General features: G+C 40.4%; 1 protein-coding gene across 2 annotated transcripts in view; it reads left to right on the top strand.

Annotated features, from left to right (window-relative positions):
- The window catches only part of ELMO1 (engulfment and cell motility 1), a 302,032-nt gene that overhangs the window by 192,112 nt on the left and 93,848 nt on the right, over positions 1 to 16,072 (top strand). For both annotated transcript variants that reach the window (XM_066556588.1, XM_066556597.1), the window contains one exon: positions 6,347 to 6,483. In XM_066556588.1, coding sequence (XP_066412685.1) covers positions 6,347 to 6,483 — 137 coding nt within the window. The remainder of the gene's footprint in view (positions 1 to 6,346; positions 6,484 to 16,072) is intronic.

Below are 16,072 nucleotides of genomic sequence, written 5' to 3'. Positions count from 1 at the left end.
ACTCTTATCAGCATGATGCTCTTTGTAATATTTCTCATTTCCTAGTTGCATATAAGAGCTCTTTTTTTTTTAAACTCTCTTTGTACTTTGGCTTTCAGTTTGGAAATGCTTGCATTTCCAAACTACAGTATTCAGCCTTCAGGTCTCATCTAAGCAGGGGAGGTACAATGAAATCTCTATTTACTGAGAGCTGCAAAGGGAGTTATCTTTATTAACAAGTCAGCCTGCTTGTGTAGACACCACTGTCTCCACTGGTTTCCTTCAGTTCACCATCTCCACTGGATGTGGCAGAGTGAGTCTGATGCCTACTTATTGCCACCTCTGGGCTGCTGGACATGTTGGTAGTGATGAGTGCAGGGTTTTATTGAGTTGTGCTGCAGTAGTCAGGGTTCTTCTTTCACAATTTTTGTTTGGGACAGTGGAAGAGGTGGATTTTTAGAGTGGCTCCTTTATTTAATGATATATTGGGGAGAGGATATGCTTTTCTGACAAAGCTGCAGTCACCTTTAAAGCAAATATGGGGAAGTTACTGAAGAGCTTGGGGCTGCATATGCCATGAGCATCTTAGTCCTGAAGTTTCATGGAATCCTTATTTTTCATTGCATATTAAAATTTATTCTCAGCCTTGAGAAACTTGCAGATGTAGGATGCCTTTTACGTGTTCTTTTATTTCCAGTTTCCCTCCATAGCATCACGGTGGATCTCACAGGTTCAGAGACATGGTATTGTCTTACGTTCTCAGGAGTTTGAGTTGATGGGTTTTGCTGCATGCTTAGTGATTTCTTATAGTTTCTATTCTGACTAAATATGTGATCAGGTAAGGTAAAATGTTGAAGCTCTCTTGTAGCCCTGTGTTGCTAGGCAATTTTGGTGGCTTTTGTTCTAATACCAGTTGAGCCTTCTAAAAAGAACTGTTCCCCAGGAAAGAAAATTACACGATTGGCAGCAATATTACTGCTTCATTACTGCACTGGCACTGCCAGTGGCCTTCCTTGCTTTAAATTACACTGTTTCCTTATCATGTGCCAGAAGGGTAGCCAAAGTCAAATTACTGCTGGCAAACCACAGGGATCAGCAGTATAGAAAACCTGGCAATCACTGTATTTCTGCAGTATTAGGTGCTCTTCTTCTTATATGTTCTTGTATTACTGAGAGAATTTTTGATTGTGGATATAAAAATGGTCATGGCAGTAGTTATTTTTACTGTACTGCATCTTCAGGAAGAAGCAGAAATTACAGTGCCTCTCCTCCTAAGAGCTAGTGAGAATTAGTTGCTCTTTGGTCCTTCTCTTACTGGCAAATAATAATCCCAGAGGAGGCCATGCCAAGTGGAGATGATATTTCCAAGGTCCGTATGGCACCCACTTCGTTTGTGGCTCTTGCTGCACTTCTGAAAGTGCAATGGTTCTTTCCACCCACCTCCTCTCTGATGAGATATTATCATCTCCATTCTGTGAAATTTGGGAGAACAACTGAAGGGATAAATGACTCACACTGAATTAAGCAGCAGCTCAGGAAGAGAAAGCACAGCTCTCTTTGAAGATTGAATCACGACTCCCAGGTACCTTTAAGACAGGGAGATGTGTTTGAGCCCCTCTCTCCCTGGGACTTTGCAAACCTGCCCCTCAGGATTCTGCATCACTGCTGCCCTCACCTCAAAAGTGTTCTGATGCAATTTCAGAATGCTTTTCTTGATGAGTTTCAGGGTGCACAGGAGCTGTTAATACCACCCCTGGCACAGAGGCTGGCTCCTACATGAACTACATTCAGGTGTCTGTCTGCCTCTCTGCATGACAGCATTTTTGCCAGGTGACCGTGTTTAGATGGCTGACTGAATAATATGATTGATTTAAGCTGACTCCCTGCTTTTGAGATATTTGAGAATACACAGCAACCTTATCACTTTTATTTATTGTCTACTTAATCAGGTCTGTTGAAGTTCTATTTTGTAGAATGATTGTACATACCTCACATCCTTGATTGAAGTGTCTCATTTGTGATTGTCTTTCATATGCATTGCCAATTTCATGGATCCAAGCCTCAAATTTACAGAAAAATGACTGTTTAACTCACCTCATCTTGATGCCCCATAGCATTGTGAATGGATTTTGTAAATAATGGATTGGGTGGTTCCTAATTTCAAACATTCCCTTCATGATAGATATGGCTTTCATACCAGTACAATCATCTCTTTTTCATTTCTTGAGTTCAAGAACTTCACAAGAGAGGTCAGAATGACCACATGCCATTTTAAAGACACAGTGAGGGATGAGTAGTATCAACACAGCAGTTTAGCAGGGTCAGAGAGAAAGCAGAGTTTTCTCAAGATCAAGGGCAGTACCTTGCCTATGGAGGTGTATCACTGTATCTCTGCCTGCTGTTCTAGCTTCCAGGGCACAGTGATCTTACCTCTGTGTTACTCCCTAGTGTTCCACAAAACAATCTAGGATAAGAAATTGTATTAATTTTTTCTTCCCTTCCAAGTGGAAACCACATGTAGAAGATGTGGTTTTAACTTTTTAACATGAGGGGAAAATATAATGAGCCCTTACAGCAATCAGCCTTGTGTTCATACTGTTTTGAACAGTGAGGTGATACTGCTGTCTGGTCTGGTGCACTGGTCCTTTCCTGGAGTCTGTCTTGCATGGAGAAATCCCTGTTGTCCAAATTCAGTTCCCTACAGCAGCTTTGAAATTTAAATCTCTACTGTACTTCAAGTAAAACACTTATTGAAACACCATCACATAATCTGTGGCCTTTCAAGAGAGGCTTAGGAAAATATGCAAATACCTAGACGTTCTTGACACAGCTAAATGAAATTCAACCCTGATGATATTCTGTATCCTCTGTTTACAGATGGGGTACAAAATGCAGGTACAACTCTTTTCTTCTTTCTCACTTTTTTTTTTTCCCTGTTGTTTTCTGCTAATCCACAGAGGAGCAACATAACATGTCAAATCTGTTTACTCCTCAAACAGTCTGGGATGTTTGAATGTCTTTATTGTAATTTAGGAAGCAACTGACAGACAAAATTGTGTTGGGTAGACACTAAAAATTGGCACTGTAGGAACTACATAAACTCCCAGGTACAAATTAGCTTTTGTTTTTTTGTTTTTTTTGTTTTGTTTTTTTGTTTTTTTGTTTTTTTGTTTTTTGTTTTTTTTTGCCAGTGCAATTTATAATGAGAAATGAACTAAGCTTCTATCTCAAAGTTCCAGCTATAGATCAGCTAGAAACTTGAGGGACTACTTTTATCCTGAGAGGTGGCATATTGATCTACAACTCCAAGAATTGTGCCAAGAATAGGAAATCAACAAGATCTTCACCTGATTTATGTAGGCTAGACATTTGTTGCACGCCTTTTGAAGGTGATCTCTCAGAGGTGTAATTAAAACTTGATTGTGAGTAATCATGATAATTTGTGTCTCTACATTGTAGCCCTGTGGCTGTTTTTATGTGGTTGTAAAGGTGGTTTGTCCCTGCTTGTGAAAAGGATGGTTAGAAAGCACTGGGCTTAAGGGCTAGAATTTTGCACACAGTTCTTACACAGAAGGTCTCCAAATTTTTCCAAGACTAGACCTCTGTTTCAGTTTAGTATTAGTCAAATTGCAAGTTAGTGAAAAAATAAATTCAAGAAGTTTTTAATCAGTAAAACTGAGCAGCCTCTAAATTTGCTCACTCTTCAGAGAGAGGCAGTGCTCTGATATTGGAGGTGCAGACTTGGGGTTGGAGAGAGTGGGTAAAGACAGCAGTTTGTAAATTAGTCTTACTTTGACCTCTACATATTAGCAAGAACAGCATCACTTTTTCCTTCATCCTCAACTCACCTGTCAAAAGGAGAAGGAAAGTATTGGGACAAAGGTTATCCTTCAGCCTGAAGATTTTTCCATTGATTTTCCCTATGATTTTGTGTTAGTGTGGATAGAATTTTCAAGGCACACAAAAGGCTACTGCTGAAGCAGACTGGATTAATTTCTTTTCTATCTGGATGATGGTTAGAATGTTGAAGAAGCTGTTCATCATTTGGTTTTGAATTATTCCTAGGGTTTGTTTGTGCTTTAAGATATTCATCCTGCCTTCTAAAAGGCCCAGCTTTCTCAGTTTATATCAGTAACAGTGATTTTTACTCTTTCATTTTGAAACTGAAAGGCATAAAACACCATCCATTGTTTACTTATAAAATAAGGTGGGGAGAGGTGGCATCTCTAATTCTGCATGCAGAACAGTCAGCATAGTAGATAGAGTTAGAAGCTGATTATTATAAGAGGCATGAGTTAGAACCAATGATCAATTTTGTGAGAAACCCTAGCCTTTCCATTAATTTTGATTTATTGATTTTTATGAGCAGGAGCAGTGAGAAGCTCAGGCTTTGAGGAGGATCAGAGAGGCCAGTGCATGTCGAGGGTTATTGCCTTGTTTCATGCTGTGATTTATACAGTGAAGGTACTGGCTGCATTCTTCTGCTTGGTGTTATTTTATTTCTACTCATCATTATAGTATTTCATGACTTAAAGACAAGGGCCCTCTGAGAATCTGTTCTGTTGTGTCTCTGACATTATTACAGGCTGAAGGTCTGATTATTGGAAGTGCTGAGCCCTTGCAGCTCCAGTGGAATGAGTGAAAGCTGAAGGTGCTCTGAAAAGCACGCCTGAGGCATTTTGTTCTTCTGAAGGGATTGAGTTGTTCCTCATAAATATAGGTCCCTGCTTTGACTAATTCTCCCTTGGCTGCAAGTCCTTTGAAGTAAATGGAGTTTACTTGATTAGAATTAAACCTGTGCTCCAAATTTAACTCCCATCTTTGCATGTAGCTAAAGAATTGATTAGATCTTAGTAAATCTGATGTTAAAATTAAGCTTCAGTTTTGCTTTCTAATTGGAATACTGCATGCTGGGAAAGATCAGAAACCTTTTTTTTTTTTTTTGAGGGTTCAGGTGATTCTGCACACAATTCATGTTCCTACAGCAGAGTGAACACACTGAAAGGGGAGTTTTGTGGCTAGAAGAAGTACCAAGACCAAGTGTCTGCAGCTGGTGCAGAGAGTCAGCCAGCCTGAGCCACTCACATCCTCCTGGACAGACTTAATTCTAATTTGTCCAGTTCCAGTGAGAGAAAGCGGATGTCAGACAGTGGTTCAGCCCTGGGAAAATGTGATTTATCCCAGTGCTTGATAATTCTGCTGTTCTTGCAGAAGGAGGAGGAGGAGGAGGTTCCTCTTACAGGAGGAAGTTTGCCTAAGTAGTGGCATTTTGATCCTGAAGTAAGGAAAGATAATGCTATTTAAGCATATGAGTGACTGCTGGAAAAGTTCAAAGGAGCACTCATGAAGGGGGGAAAGGGGAAGCGAGAGATTTGGGGACTAGGTATATGGAGAAAGTTTATTCAACTTTACTTTTTTATTTGCCTTTTTCAGAACATAGATATGCAACCTACTGAAGTGGCCCTGCAAGTCATGGCAGAGTTTAAAGATTCTGTTCAGTCCTTGCTAAAGGCCCTTCTCTACTCAGGTTGCTCAGATGTGTCCAGAAGTCAGCATTGCTTCAGTCCTTGGTTTTTGAAAATTCATTCTTTGCTCAAGGAGAATCACAGCACACTCCTGCTTTTCCATTTTGGGATCGTCACTAGAGTGCTCCTTCATTTCTTTACTTCCATAAAGCCAGTATTTGATTAAAAATAAGGATGTTTTGGAATTGGTTTTTGATTTTGTTTGTGTGGTTTTTATTATGTTTGTCTCAGATAAGGGATAGGTTATAGAAGATCCATTGCTTTTGATTCTGGTTATTTTCAAAGAACAAATTTAATCAGTTATATTCTCATCTCTATATCTGTCAACATTTTTCTTGTTACCTCTGTGCAATATGGTAGATCATCTGCTGTGTCAGCAGAGCTTCACATTTCAGTGTGTACATTGATCTAATCCTGTTTTGTGAGTGATGGGCCCTGGTGTTTGGTTCTCAGCAGGCAAGATGGACCATGCTGTTATAGCAGTGGAGAAGGCTCTTCTTTTGATGAGCTTCTTCTCTTTGTCTCTCTGTCCCAGAGTGAGCTACAAAACTTGGCACAAATGACAAACATTGAGAGAATATTCAGGCAAACAGGTAGTTGCTTCCTCTTCTTGCTGTCAGTCTCCTAAAGACAAGGGTCTACTTTGTGTTTTGTTGTCTTTAAGACTTTAGACCAAGGCTGGCTTTTTACGGTAGTGTTTTGGCATCTTTTGCTCCAAGAACTGGGATTTCACTCAAATTTGCTACTTTCTAGATTTCATGGTTGATTGTATTTTACGTTTATTTTTTGAAGCTCCTGCCTGTACATGTTTTATTCCACCCCCCTTGTTTTTCTGTTTTTAGCCAGTGAGACCTGCAACGATTTCCACCCCATGTTCTTCACCCATGACAGATCGTTTGAGGAGTTCTTCTGTATCTGCATTCAGCTTTTGAACAAGACATGGAAGGAAATGAGGGCAACTTCAGAGGACTTTAACAAGGCAAGAAAAAGGGTGGGGTGGGAATAACTGGGCAGAATGGTGAAACAACGCCATATATTCTTCCCTAGAGACACAGGGATTTCCTAATTCCCATTCTGCTGAAAGCCTAGAGATTTATCTCTTTGGATGCTTTGCACATCAGGATGCCAGCATTTAAAAAGTTATGGATAGAAGATGGGAGATGTAAGGAGGTTCAGAAACCTTTTTCAGTCATGTTACACTGCAGACTACGAGACTAAAATCCTGGCTTGAGGGGAAATTCTGCCTTTTTATGTTAGCAATATTATGCTGAAGTGCTGCAGCCTCCAAGGTTGTAAATAATGCAGAGAGAGTACTGCAGTGATAATTCTGTGCATCCCTTTCATTTCATGTGAGCACTAAAGTGATAAAATATTCAAGAGTGGACACAATCATGACAGAGTGCTGTGCAGTTTAGCCTGATAAAACAAAAAGAAAAACAAAAAAACCCAACAAACAAAAAAAAAAAACCCGAAACCACAAAAAAAACTAACCACCAACCCAACCAATCAACAAAAATTAAAAAATCAAAAAAACACAAACAAACCACCAAAAAACCAAACCAAAACAAACAAACAAAACCCCTCAAAACCAGTGAAATAAAAATTCAACCAAAAAGCTCCTCAGTAGGAATTCTGGAAGCTTCAGCCAATCTTCTGATGCTCAGAAAAGCAATAAAGAACACATTTGTCTCCGCGGTCCCTAGACATCCAATTTTTACTCAATTTACCATGAGGCTGAACAGTATCTCTGGCATTTTCTAAGAATGGCAAACTCATGCTTTTATGGCCAGCTGTCATGCTTATCTTTATTGGGATCCTCTGACTGGATCTTGGGCCTCTCCCTGGGAGATGTTGGGTTTAGAGCTGTTGGTTGAGAATGAAAAAGTGAGACTAAGACATGCTCTGTCAGCACGTACCTTATGAGTGCTCTGAAGTCACCAGACTCAAATGTTATGTTAGAGCCAGTAGGAATAATCATGCCTGACTTTTAATTGGAAGTGTCTGTTATTGAAATGGTCCCAATGTCCATTTTCTACTTCAGAGTGAAGCTGAATTTTTAGGTCACAATGAGGAGTAACCTTTGTTGACTTCTTTCAGGCAAGTTAGTTGGCAGCACTAGCAGAGCCCTGGCTAAAGAGAGAAAGGAAGTCCAATATCCACGCTGCTGTAGCCAGATGACCTAGAGCTTTGTTCTTACATGGAATTTTTGACATGCTTCTCATCCCTAATGATCCAGGAACACAGAAGGAGCAATAGCAAGATAATTCACTGGACCATATAGGGTTGCTAAAATCAAGAGCTTAAAAAGCAACTTTATAAAGACTAATTCATAATATGTGGTTGTTTTAAATAAATGTATTGACAGCTGCCTATTACTTACAGGCCTTCTATCTCAGTAGAAGAAGCATTTGTCTACATAATTTCCCACAACTTGGGTTGAAAAATTATTAGCAATCCTAGGGAATTCAGATAAAGAATGGCTCCATTTTGGCCACCAGCCCAGGTCACCCTAAAAGGAAAACAAAGAAATTTGCTTTGCAGTGTTAGGCATTGTTGTGGAGGTTCATAGGAGATCAGGGAGTTTTTTCTCTGATATGACTAGTTTACTACTTGTGTTTTCTGTTGCTGATAGTCCTGTGACTTCACCTATCAGTTCTGTCAGGGTCAGTAACATTGGCACTGTGTCTTACTGCATGTGTCTTTGAAGACATTGGCAATTCTTAACCCTGTGGGGCAAATCTGAAACATTTGCCATTGGGTTTACCAGGGTTTGTGTCTGGTGGTGGCACTGTGCTGCATGATCCTGAACCCAGGATCTCTGGCTGCAGAAATCACTCTTGATTTTGTAACTGTTTCTGTAAAGGGGAGGGAATGCTAAGCTCTTGAGTCTCTCATTTCTAACACTTCTCTAATTATGTTTTGCTTATCTAAATCCTTTCTTAGAGTCATAAGGAAATTTTTGTGCTCTTATCCACTTCAAATGACATGTGGTAGCGATGTGAATTACTCAGCTGATAAACATCTGAAGGGATCTGTGAGTGCAGCAAACTGTGTTCTTGTGTGGGTTTGTGAAGCACTGGAGGGCTTGTGGGGGCTGACACGTTATATGGTGGTACCCAAGGTTTATCCATCTGCTTGGTGGGTGACAGCAGCCAGTGCAGCCCATGACTTTACCAAACTAAACACCGCCATTTTTCATCCTTACCTGGCAAGAGGCTTTGGTGATCACAGCATGTTAGTGTCCTGTCTGCATCTTCCCTGCGTACTAAGGGTGCCCACTTCTGTGCAGTCACTATTGAAAACTTGGCAGGCAAGGGCCACGTGGGCCTGGGGAGCATTTAGTCTGTCCTTTCAGAGGTGGGGAAGAGACCAGACCTCACAAGATGCAGTAATTTACTTGTGTGGGGAAAAAAAAATCTTCCATCTTCTCTTTGTGTTACTATTTTTCAGTTTCAATAACTTGATTGTCATGGTAGTGCATGAAACACCACTTTGTTACAGTTTACTATCCCCCTGCCTGATGGGATCATTTGTTTTATTCCTTTCTCTGTCCCTTCCTTCCTTAAAACCTCCAAAACAAAATTAGACACTCTCAGTATATTGATTGGTAACTCTTGAGACCTGGACATTCTGCTAAAAAATCTAGACTGCTTGCCTTCATGTTTAATCATAACTGAAGAAGAGGAGCTTTTTAGTTTAATTTCAAACTTTTTATTAATCACAGTAACTTGTACATTGAGGGTCTGTAGGAGGTCTGTGTGCACATACAGAGAATTATTTCCTCCTCTTTGAATTGGGGAATGACAGGCAATAAAAGAGGCAAGGTTATTGAATTTCCCCTCAGGTTTTGGTGCCTGCTCTCAAGGGGTCTTTAAGCCACATATTAAGACTTCTTTTGAGGACAAAATGGCATACCATGCCATCGTGGTTCTTCAATCTATGGTGTGGAGATTCCACATAGGTGAGTTCATTTTTAAAGTTTCAAAAATAATTAAACCAGCTCTTTGCTCACAGTTGGAAGAATTTTATGGTATTTTAGTGAGACATTTATGATCTCATGCTTTACCCAATTCTTATTCATTAAAAGACACACGTTTTGTCAACTCTTGCATGAGAAAAAGTCCTTTGATGTCTATGGTGATATTATGATACTGTCAGACCTAAAACCTTTTTTTCAGTCTCTCTATGCACTGGTAGACATCTGAATAGAATAATTCAGACAGGCAGCTAAGCTTATATTATGCCTTTGTAACATCTTAAGACATGCATAATTCATGTTTTGTGAGTTTCCTAGAGAAATTAAGATGCAGTTGTATAGATAGACATGCAAGTGGCAACAATTCCATTTGAAACCCTTTTGTTTTTATTTGAGCCTACAGATGATCAAAGGACACTTTACAAGTTTCTCCAAAGTAATTTGTGAGCAGGCAGTGTGGTTTATGGCTTTGAAAATATAATCTCCAAGCTTTACATACTTCTACATGTTTTATTAAAGCAGAAGAAAGTGTTGTGTATTGATTTTTGGAGTCAGTGCTGATTGTAAAAAAGCTGGCCTGAGTTATCTCACATCCAGCATCTAGAAACCTTCATCAGCAACCTGCCCATTTAAATAGGTGCCCATCAGTCAGATTTCTTATAGGGACCACCCTACACTCTGCCAGGGTAATCAGACTCTGCTGCCACACAGACTGAGAAATACTTAAACTGCTTTGAGGTTTATGGTTTCTTTTTAACACAGTGGTAGGGGGAATTTAAAGTACCTGCTGGACAGTAAAATTCCTCCCATGGGGCCAAATGAAAGCATACTCCCAAAGGAAAAGTTTTTCTTGATCCCCACTAGATGTACTTTAGTAAATGCACCTGGATTGCCCTAATGTGGATTTACACTGTGATTGATATCTCTTTAGTGGTCTTCTTGTAAAGTACATATATGGTTTCTTGGGATACAAGGAGACAGCAAGTAGGACATTGTATAGGGGACAAGATTATCCTCTTAACTCTTTTTTCTAGAGATTTCAGGCAGCTGCTTTTCGTAGGTTTGAAGTTCACATGCTAATAGGAGGAAGAGTGAGCAAATGGATTATTTTAATTGCAGCCATAACTTGTCTTATTAAATCTGCAGAACAGAATAAGCAATTTGCTAATTCTGTACCTTGTGTTGTACCATCCAGTGTGGAAGGAAAAAGACAAATTTTTTTGACTTGGCTAGCAGGGTGTTGAAGCTGCATTACAGAGAATGGGCACAATGTGGCTGATTTTATTAGTATTAGTGTAGTTGTTGGGTTTTAGATGACCAAAAAGGACTACTCATAACAAGATGCAGATTATCATTCCAGCATGGCTAAAGTTAAATTGGAGGAACCAAAACTGAAAAAAATTGTAAGCACTGTGATATAAGGTGCTTGAAAACAAAATCCACTGCATTCACTAAAATTACAGGTTTGAGGAATAGGAAAGTGGGACAAGGTTGGGTAATGATGCTGCCAATGCATTTTTCTTGTTACTTAGAGATTTAGTTAATTTGCCCTCTGGACGTGTGTTTGAGATCATCACAGTACAGAACATGAGCTTTTAAATGTTTTGTGCAACTGTTTTTTTTAATAAGGGTATGTAATAATATTGCATAATATAGAAGAAGAAGAAGAAGAAAATACTTTGTAATAAGAAAAATATTCTCAGAAACCTCAAAAAACAGGTTTCAGCATTCAGCTAGTATCCATTTCACAGTGACAACCTGCTAAGGGATTGCCCTTGTGGTATCTGCCTATTTCAGGGACACACAAAGCTGCAGCACTGGATCCCCCTGCAGCAGGGGGATCTGCTCAGCAAGATGATAAAACATGTCACTGACAGGCATGCACATAACAAACTGCCTTTGTGGTGATCAGAGGAGTAGACATTGTTCACAGTGGCAACAGATGCAAACAATAAATGCCCTACGTGAGTCCTGTAATTAAATAGCAAAGCAAACACAGAGGCATTTGATAACCACAAAAGATGTTTATGGCTCATGCTCAGGCTCTGCAAACATTTTTCCTTGCTCACTGACAAGATAACAGAAAAGGTAACCAGGCGTAACATAAAAATGAAAAATACCATTTCCTTCCTCGGTGGAGGTTTGGAAATGCCATGCCACAGGTTTCTCAGCTTCTTTGGTGCTGCTGTGTTTTTGGCAGCTATAGGGATGAATAATTGGGGAAGGCTGGGTTCAAAATATGACTATGGCTCTTAAGAAGCAAACTTGTGTGAGCACTGGTTTGTGTGAAAATGTGTGGTGGGCCAAACCCACCATCAGGTTGTGTGAGTTACCCATGAGGAAGCAAAGGCCTAGGGGTCATTTTGAAAGGGTCAGAGCAACAATGTGGCAGAGGAGTTGTCACCAGCTTTGTTGGGTCCACTGCAAACTGGGGAGACTGGAGGAGCAGACTCTGCATAGCTCCTGCCCAAAATGCCCCCCCTGGCTGCAACCTTGTGGTCCTAATGCTGGTCCTTGACATGGCAGCTCTGTGCCTGACCTAGAAGTGACAGGCCTTTGCCTCACTCCTGTGGGAGCAGCAGGTCCCCAGCATGCTCAAGTGATCCCCTCTAGTGGCACTAACAACATTCTGCACTTTTCTGCTCCTTCTTTTCCGCTCCTTGCAGGCTTGGCCAAGTCTTGATAAACCACACTTAACAGGAAGGAGGCAAAGGCACCCAGAGCTGAAGTGCCTTGGCAGTGAAGCAGCTGCAGGGTCAAAATCAGGACCAGGATGTCTGGCCACTTGCTCCAGCCCCCTCCATCACCCTGCCACAGCTGCAGTAGCAGCTCCAGCCCCAAATGGGTGCTTTCCTCTCTCTGTGCCTCTCTTCCCCCCCACCCAGCTGCACAGGGGGCTTGGAGAAGGATTGCAAATGGTAGCTTCAGAACATGAAAGAATCATTACCTCAAACAAGAGAAAAATAATTCAGACAAACTTGAAAGTAAAATGCTTTGGTCAGTCTTTAAACCTGTTTGTCACCACCTTTTCAATGCAATGAAAGAAGGAAGGAGAGGGATGGTAAATAGTTCTTCACAGGTGCTCTCCAAAGCATTATTGTTTTCTTATGGGTCTGAAGCAGATGAATTTAACTTCCTTTGGGAGAAGCTTTGGAAGGCTGCTCTGTTTGGATTTTACTGTTGGGAAATGCCAGGCTAGTGGAATGATTGCACCTCTCTGTTAGCTTTATTGCACCTTCCCTTGAGAATGTTTTGTTTATATCACTCAGGGATATTGCAAATAAATTATTCTCACATAGAATGAATTCAGTATTCCCCAGGCTGGGGCAGATTAGCACAAATTAAATCCCACATTTTCACACCTGACGCCAATAGCACTTTATTAACTTTTATTGGAAGCAGATAATTGCTATAAATATATTGTATCATTATTTGTAAAATGCATGAATTTTTAAAAAAATGTGGCAATTAACATTTTGCAAGTCTGCTGCATAGATTACAGAGAAAATGAGACTTTTTAATTGAAGAAATTACTCCCTTCAAATATAATAGGAATCCTTTAGAAAGCATAATTTGGGTGCAGAAAAATTGTCAAGTCTATTCCATCAATAACCTCTTCCTTCAGAATGGACTTTTTTAAATAGTGCAATTGAATGTGATGCAGAGAAAGCCTTTAACACCTTTCCCTAGCATTTGGTCAGTGTTCCCTCTATGCTTTTTGTGGCCTAGATATTCCAAATGTATGCCTTCATCAGCTGCTCACTTAGGAATGGCTCTGCTTAGTCTTCTCCATCTCTGTGCATTTATCTCCACCTGTCAGATCTCCAAATGTGTCCCATAGCACTCATCTGCTGCTCCTGGCTGCAGGAACCTGAGAAGAGGTGTTTAAGATGCTGAAGAGGCATCTTTCCATTTACTGAGGCATCAGTCTGTAAAAATCAGAATTAAGTATTCATACCCCAAAAAATCAGGGCTGTCAAGCTCAAAAGAATTGAACAACAGTATCACATTTTTAAATCTAGGTGGTTGCTTCCTTCTGAAAAAATTTCAGTCTGAACTAGCATTGTCAAGAATGCAAATACATTTTAAAAACTAATTTGTGAAAATTAAGTACTTAGACTGCATAATGAAGCAGTCTAACTTGCCCTTTTTCTGCACTTTGTAGCTTATGAACTGTTTTTCTAGTTCAAAGACATTTTTCATTTAAAACAGTGTCTTTACTATTTTTTGTCTTTGCCACAAGGCTCTGGAAGTCTTTAGTAGTAGGGTCATATCTAGTTACAGATGAACAGTCCTTCTCCAGTGACCACATATGCAATGATTTCAAGGGGGGTATAGCCTTAAAAGGAAAATAATTTTCAAGCATGATTTCTGCCCATTTATATGCCTGGATGGGTGCACCAACAAAGAGATGGATTCTTCAAGCCAAAAATCAAGGAAAGGGAAGGATGTCTGAACAAAACATCTGCTATTTAAAACAAGAAAAGAGTACTTTAGTGTAATCCATTCCTTGGCCAGCAGTTTGTCTTGTCCTTTCCCAGTGATGAAGCACTGTGTTGGTTTCAACAGTGGAATCTCTTATTTGAGGAAAACCTAGCCATTGTTGGCAGAGGAGATTTTATCCCCCAGATTTCTAGTGAAGTCTGTGTGTTACTGTAGAATACATGCAGGTCTGTGTAACACCCTGGAGATGATAATTTTTAAAGCTGCTGGTACTTCATACTTTCAAAGCACTCTTCATTTTCATCTCAGTGGGTGCTGATCAAACCAATAAACTTTCTCAGCCTGCAAAAAGATGACTGAGTGGAAAGCCCAATAACCAGAGGAGAAACACTGAGTGTGGGTAATCTGTGCTAACCACTCACTTTCTACTCCACAGAAACCTTTTGCACTGGAAAAAAAATGCCTCAGTTGCATGTAGAGTGTGTTAGTGGTGAAGGGAAATGATATAACCTAACTGGAACTGTCACCAAAACAGCATATTTTGTGATATTGCCCCTGTCATTCCTGTCTAAAAGTGTGGATAATAATCAGATCCCAGGAACCACTCCTGTCTCTGTATTTTTATTTATTCTTTCTAGGATGTGTTTTTGTAGTACAGTTAAATCAGAGGTGCATGGCATATGGCTTTTTGCTGCATGAATTGCTGCTGATGTGAATGTCAGTGGGCATATAATACCAGATTTTCATTTCGTGAATCACAATGCATGGAATTCAGCCCAAGAGCTCCCCAGACTATAGACCTTATTATAGGCAAATAAAAAAGGGAAGGAAGGGGGGAGAGGTGATGTCTTGGATATTTTGTTTCAGTTGAAATGAGGTTATCGTGATGAATGATGCAGCTGACAATGAGATTTTTATAGCCTCTCTTGGAGTAGCAGAAGAGCTTGTATTATTGTTGGTTTGCTTTAAGTAATTGTAATCTAAATAGCACCGTGGTTGAAAAGAGCAGCAGAAATCTTTCATATGTGTCTCGTAAGCAAAGCCAGGGTGCTTATTTGCTTTTGTCTCGTCTGTCCTTATACAAATGTCCTTCATTGTTTGCATCTTACATCTCGGGTATTGTCTTGATTGAATATGTCAGTCACCATTAAAGAGGCGTTTGCCAGTCAGGGGCTGCTGCTGCCTGTCTCTATTTTTAGCACATGAGGTAACTGGCCAGCAGCTGACAAGCTGATCCTGCTACCCATGCACCAGTGTAAATTAAGGTTGGCTGTGATAGAGGCAGATGGGAGGGAGGGCTGCTGGAAGGCAGTGTGAGAGGGAGGGAGAGGATGGTGTGGGGGTGCAGAGAGGCTCTCCTCTCCTTTACCCACATCAGCTGTCTCAATCCACATCCACACCATGCACACTGGGCCAACACAGGTACCTGCTGGCTCTCTGTGGGTTACCTTTATTAGGTGGTCACAGGTTAAACTGGGCCATGATGTGCTAATGTGAACTGTCCTCAAGTTCCCAGACACTGCATGAGAGGGAGAATGGAGGAGGTGAGGGGTTTAGCATGTCTTTCTGAAGGCAGTGTTAGATTTTGCCCCACAGAGTATTTGGCCTTGAGACCACAGCAGAGGCAGTTTTTATTTGGGATGGTAGTGAAGCTTAGGCATGTAAACTTGGGTTCTGCCACATTTCCACTGAGAGCTAAATAGCTTACTGGGGAATGAAAAGTGTTGTGTGTGCCTCTGAAAGTGGTAAGGCTCTTTTTAATTTGCCCTTTCCCCTCTTCACTGTGGATTTAAATAGTATGCAAAAAATCTTGTAGATTTATTGATGATGAAAATGTAATCTATTAGGAGGTTCCATCCCAGTTCCTTAAGTTACCTTTATATGTTGGTCATGGTAAGCAGAGAAGCAAGGCCCCCAGTAATGCATATGAAAGCTGAGGAATATCACCTTAAAAGCTGAGCACAAGAATGGAGACAGATTAGATACCATTGAAGTATATCAACCCAAACAATGGGGAGAGGTGAAGGAACAAATATCAGAATCCTTGAAAAGGCATTTGTGTAGATGATTAAAGATCTTGCCATGCCAGCTGAAGATATTTTTGCCATGGCCATGAAACTAAAATGCTCAAGAACCAATCCTTGCATCA

Source organism: Molothrus aeneus, chromosome 1 (assembly GCF_037042795.1).
Source record: "Molothrus aeneus isolate 106 chromosome 1, BPBGC_Maene_1.0, whole genome shotgun sequence".
Taxonomy (NCBI): domain Eukaryota; kingdom Metazoa; phylum Chordata; class Aves; order Passeriformes; family Icteridae; genus Molothrus; species Molothrus aeneus.
Note: the sequence above shows the minus strand (reverse complement) of the source record. Positions and strands in the feature narration are given on the sequence as shown.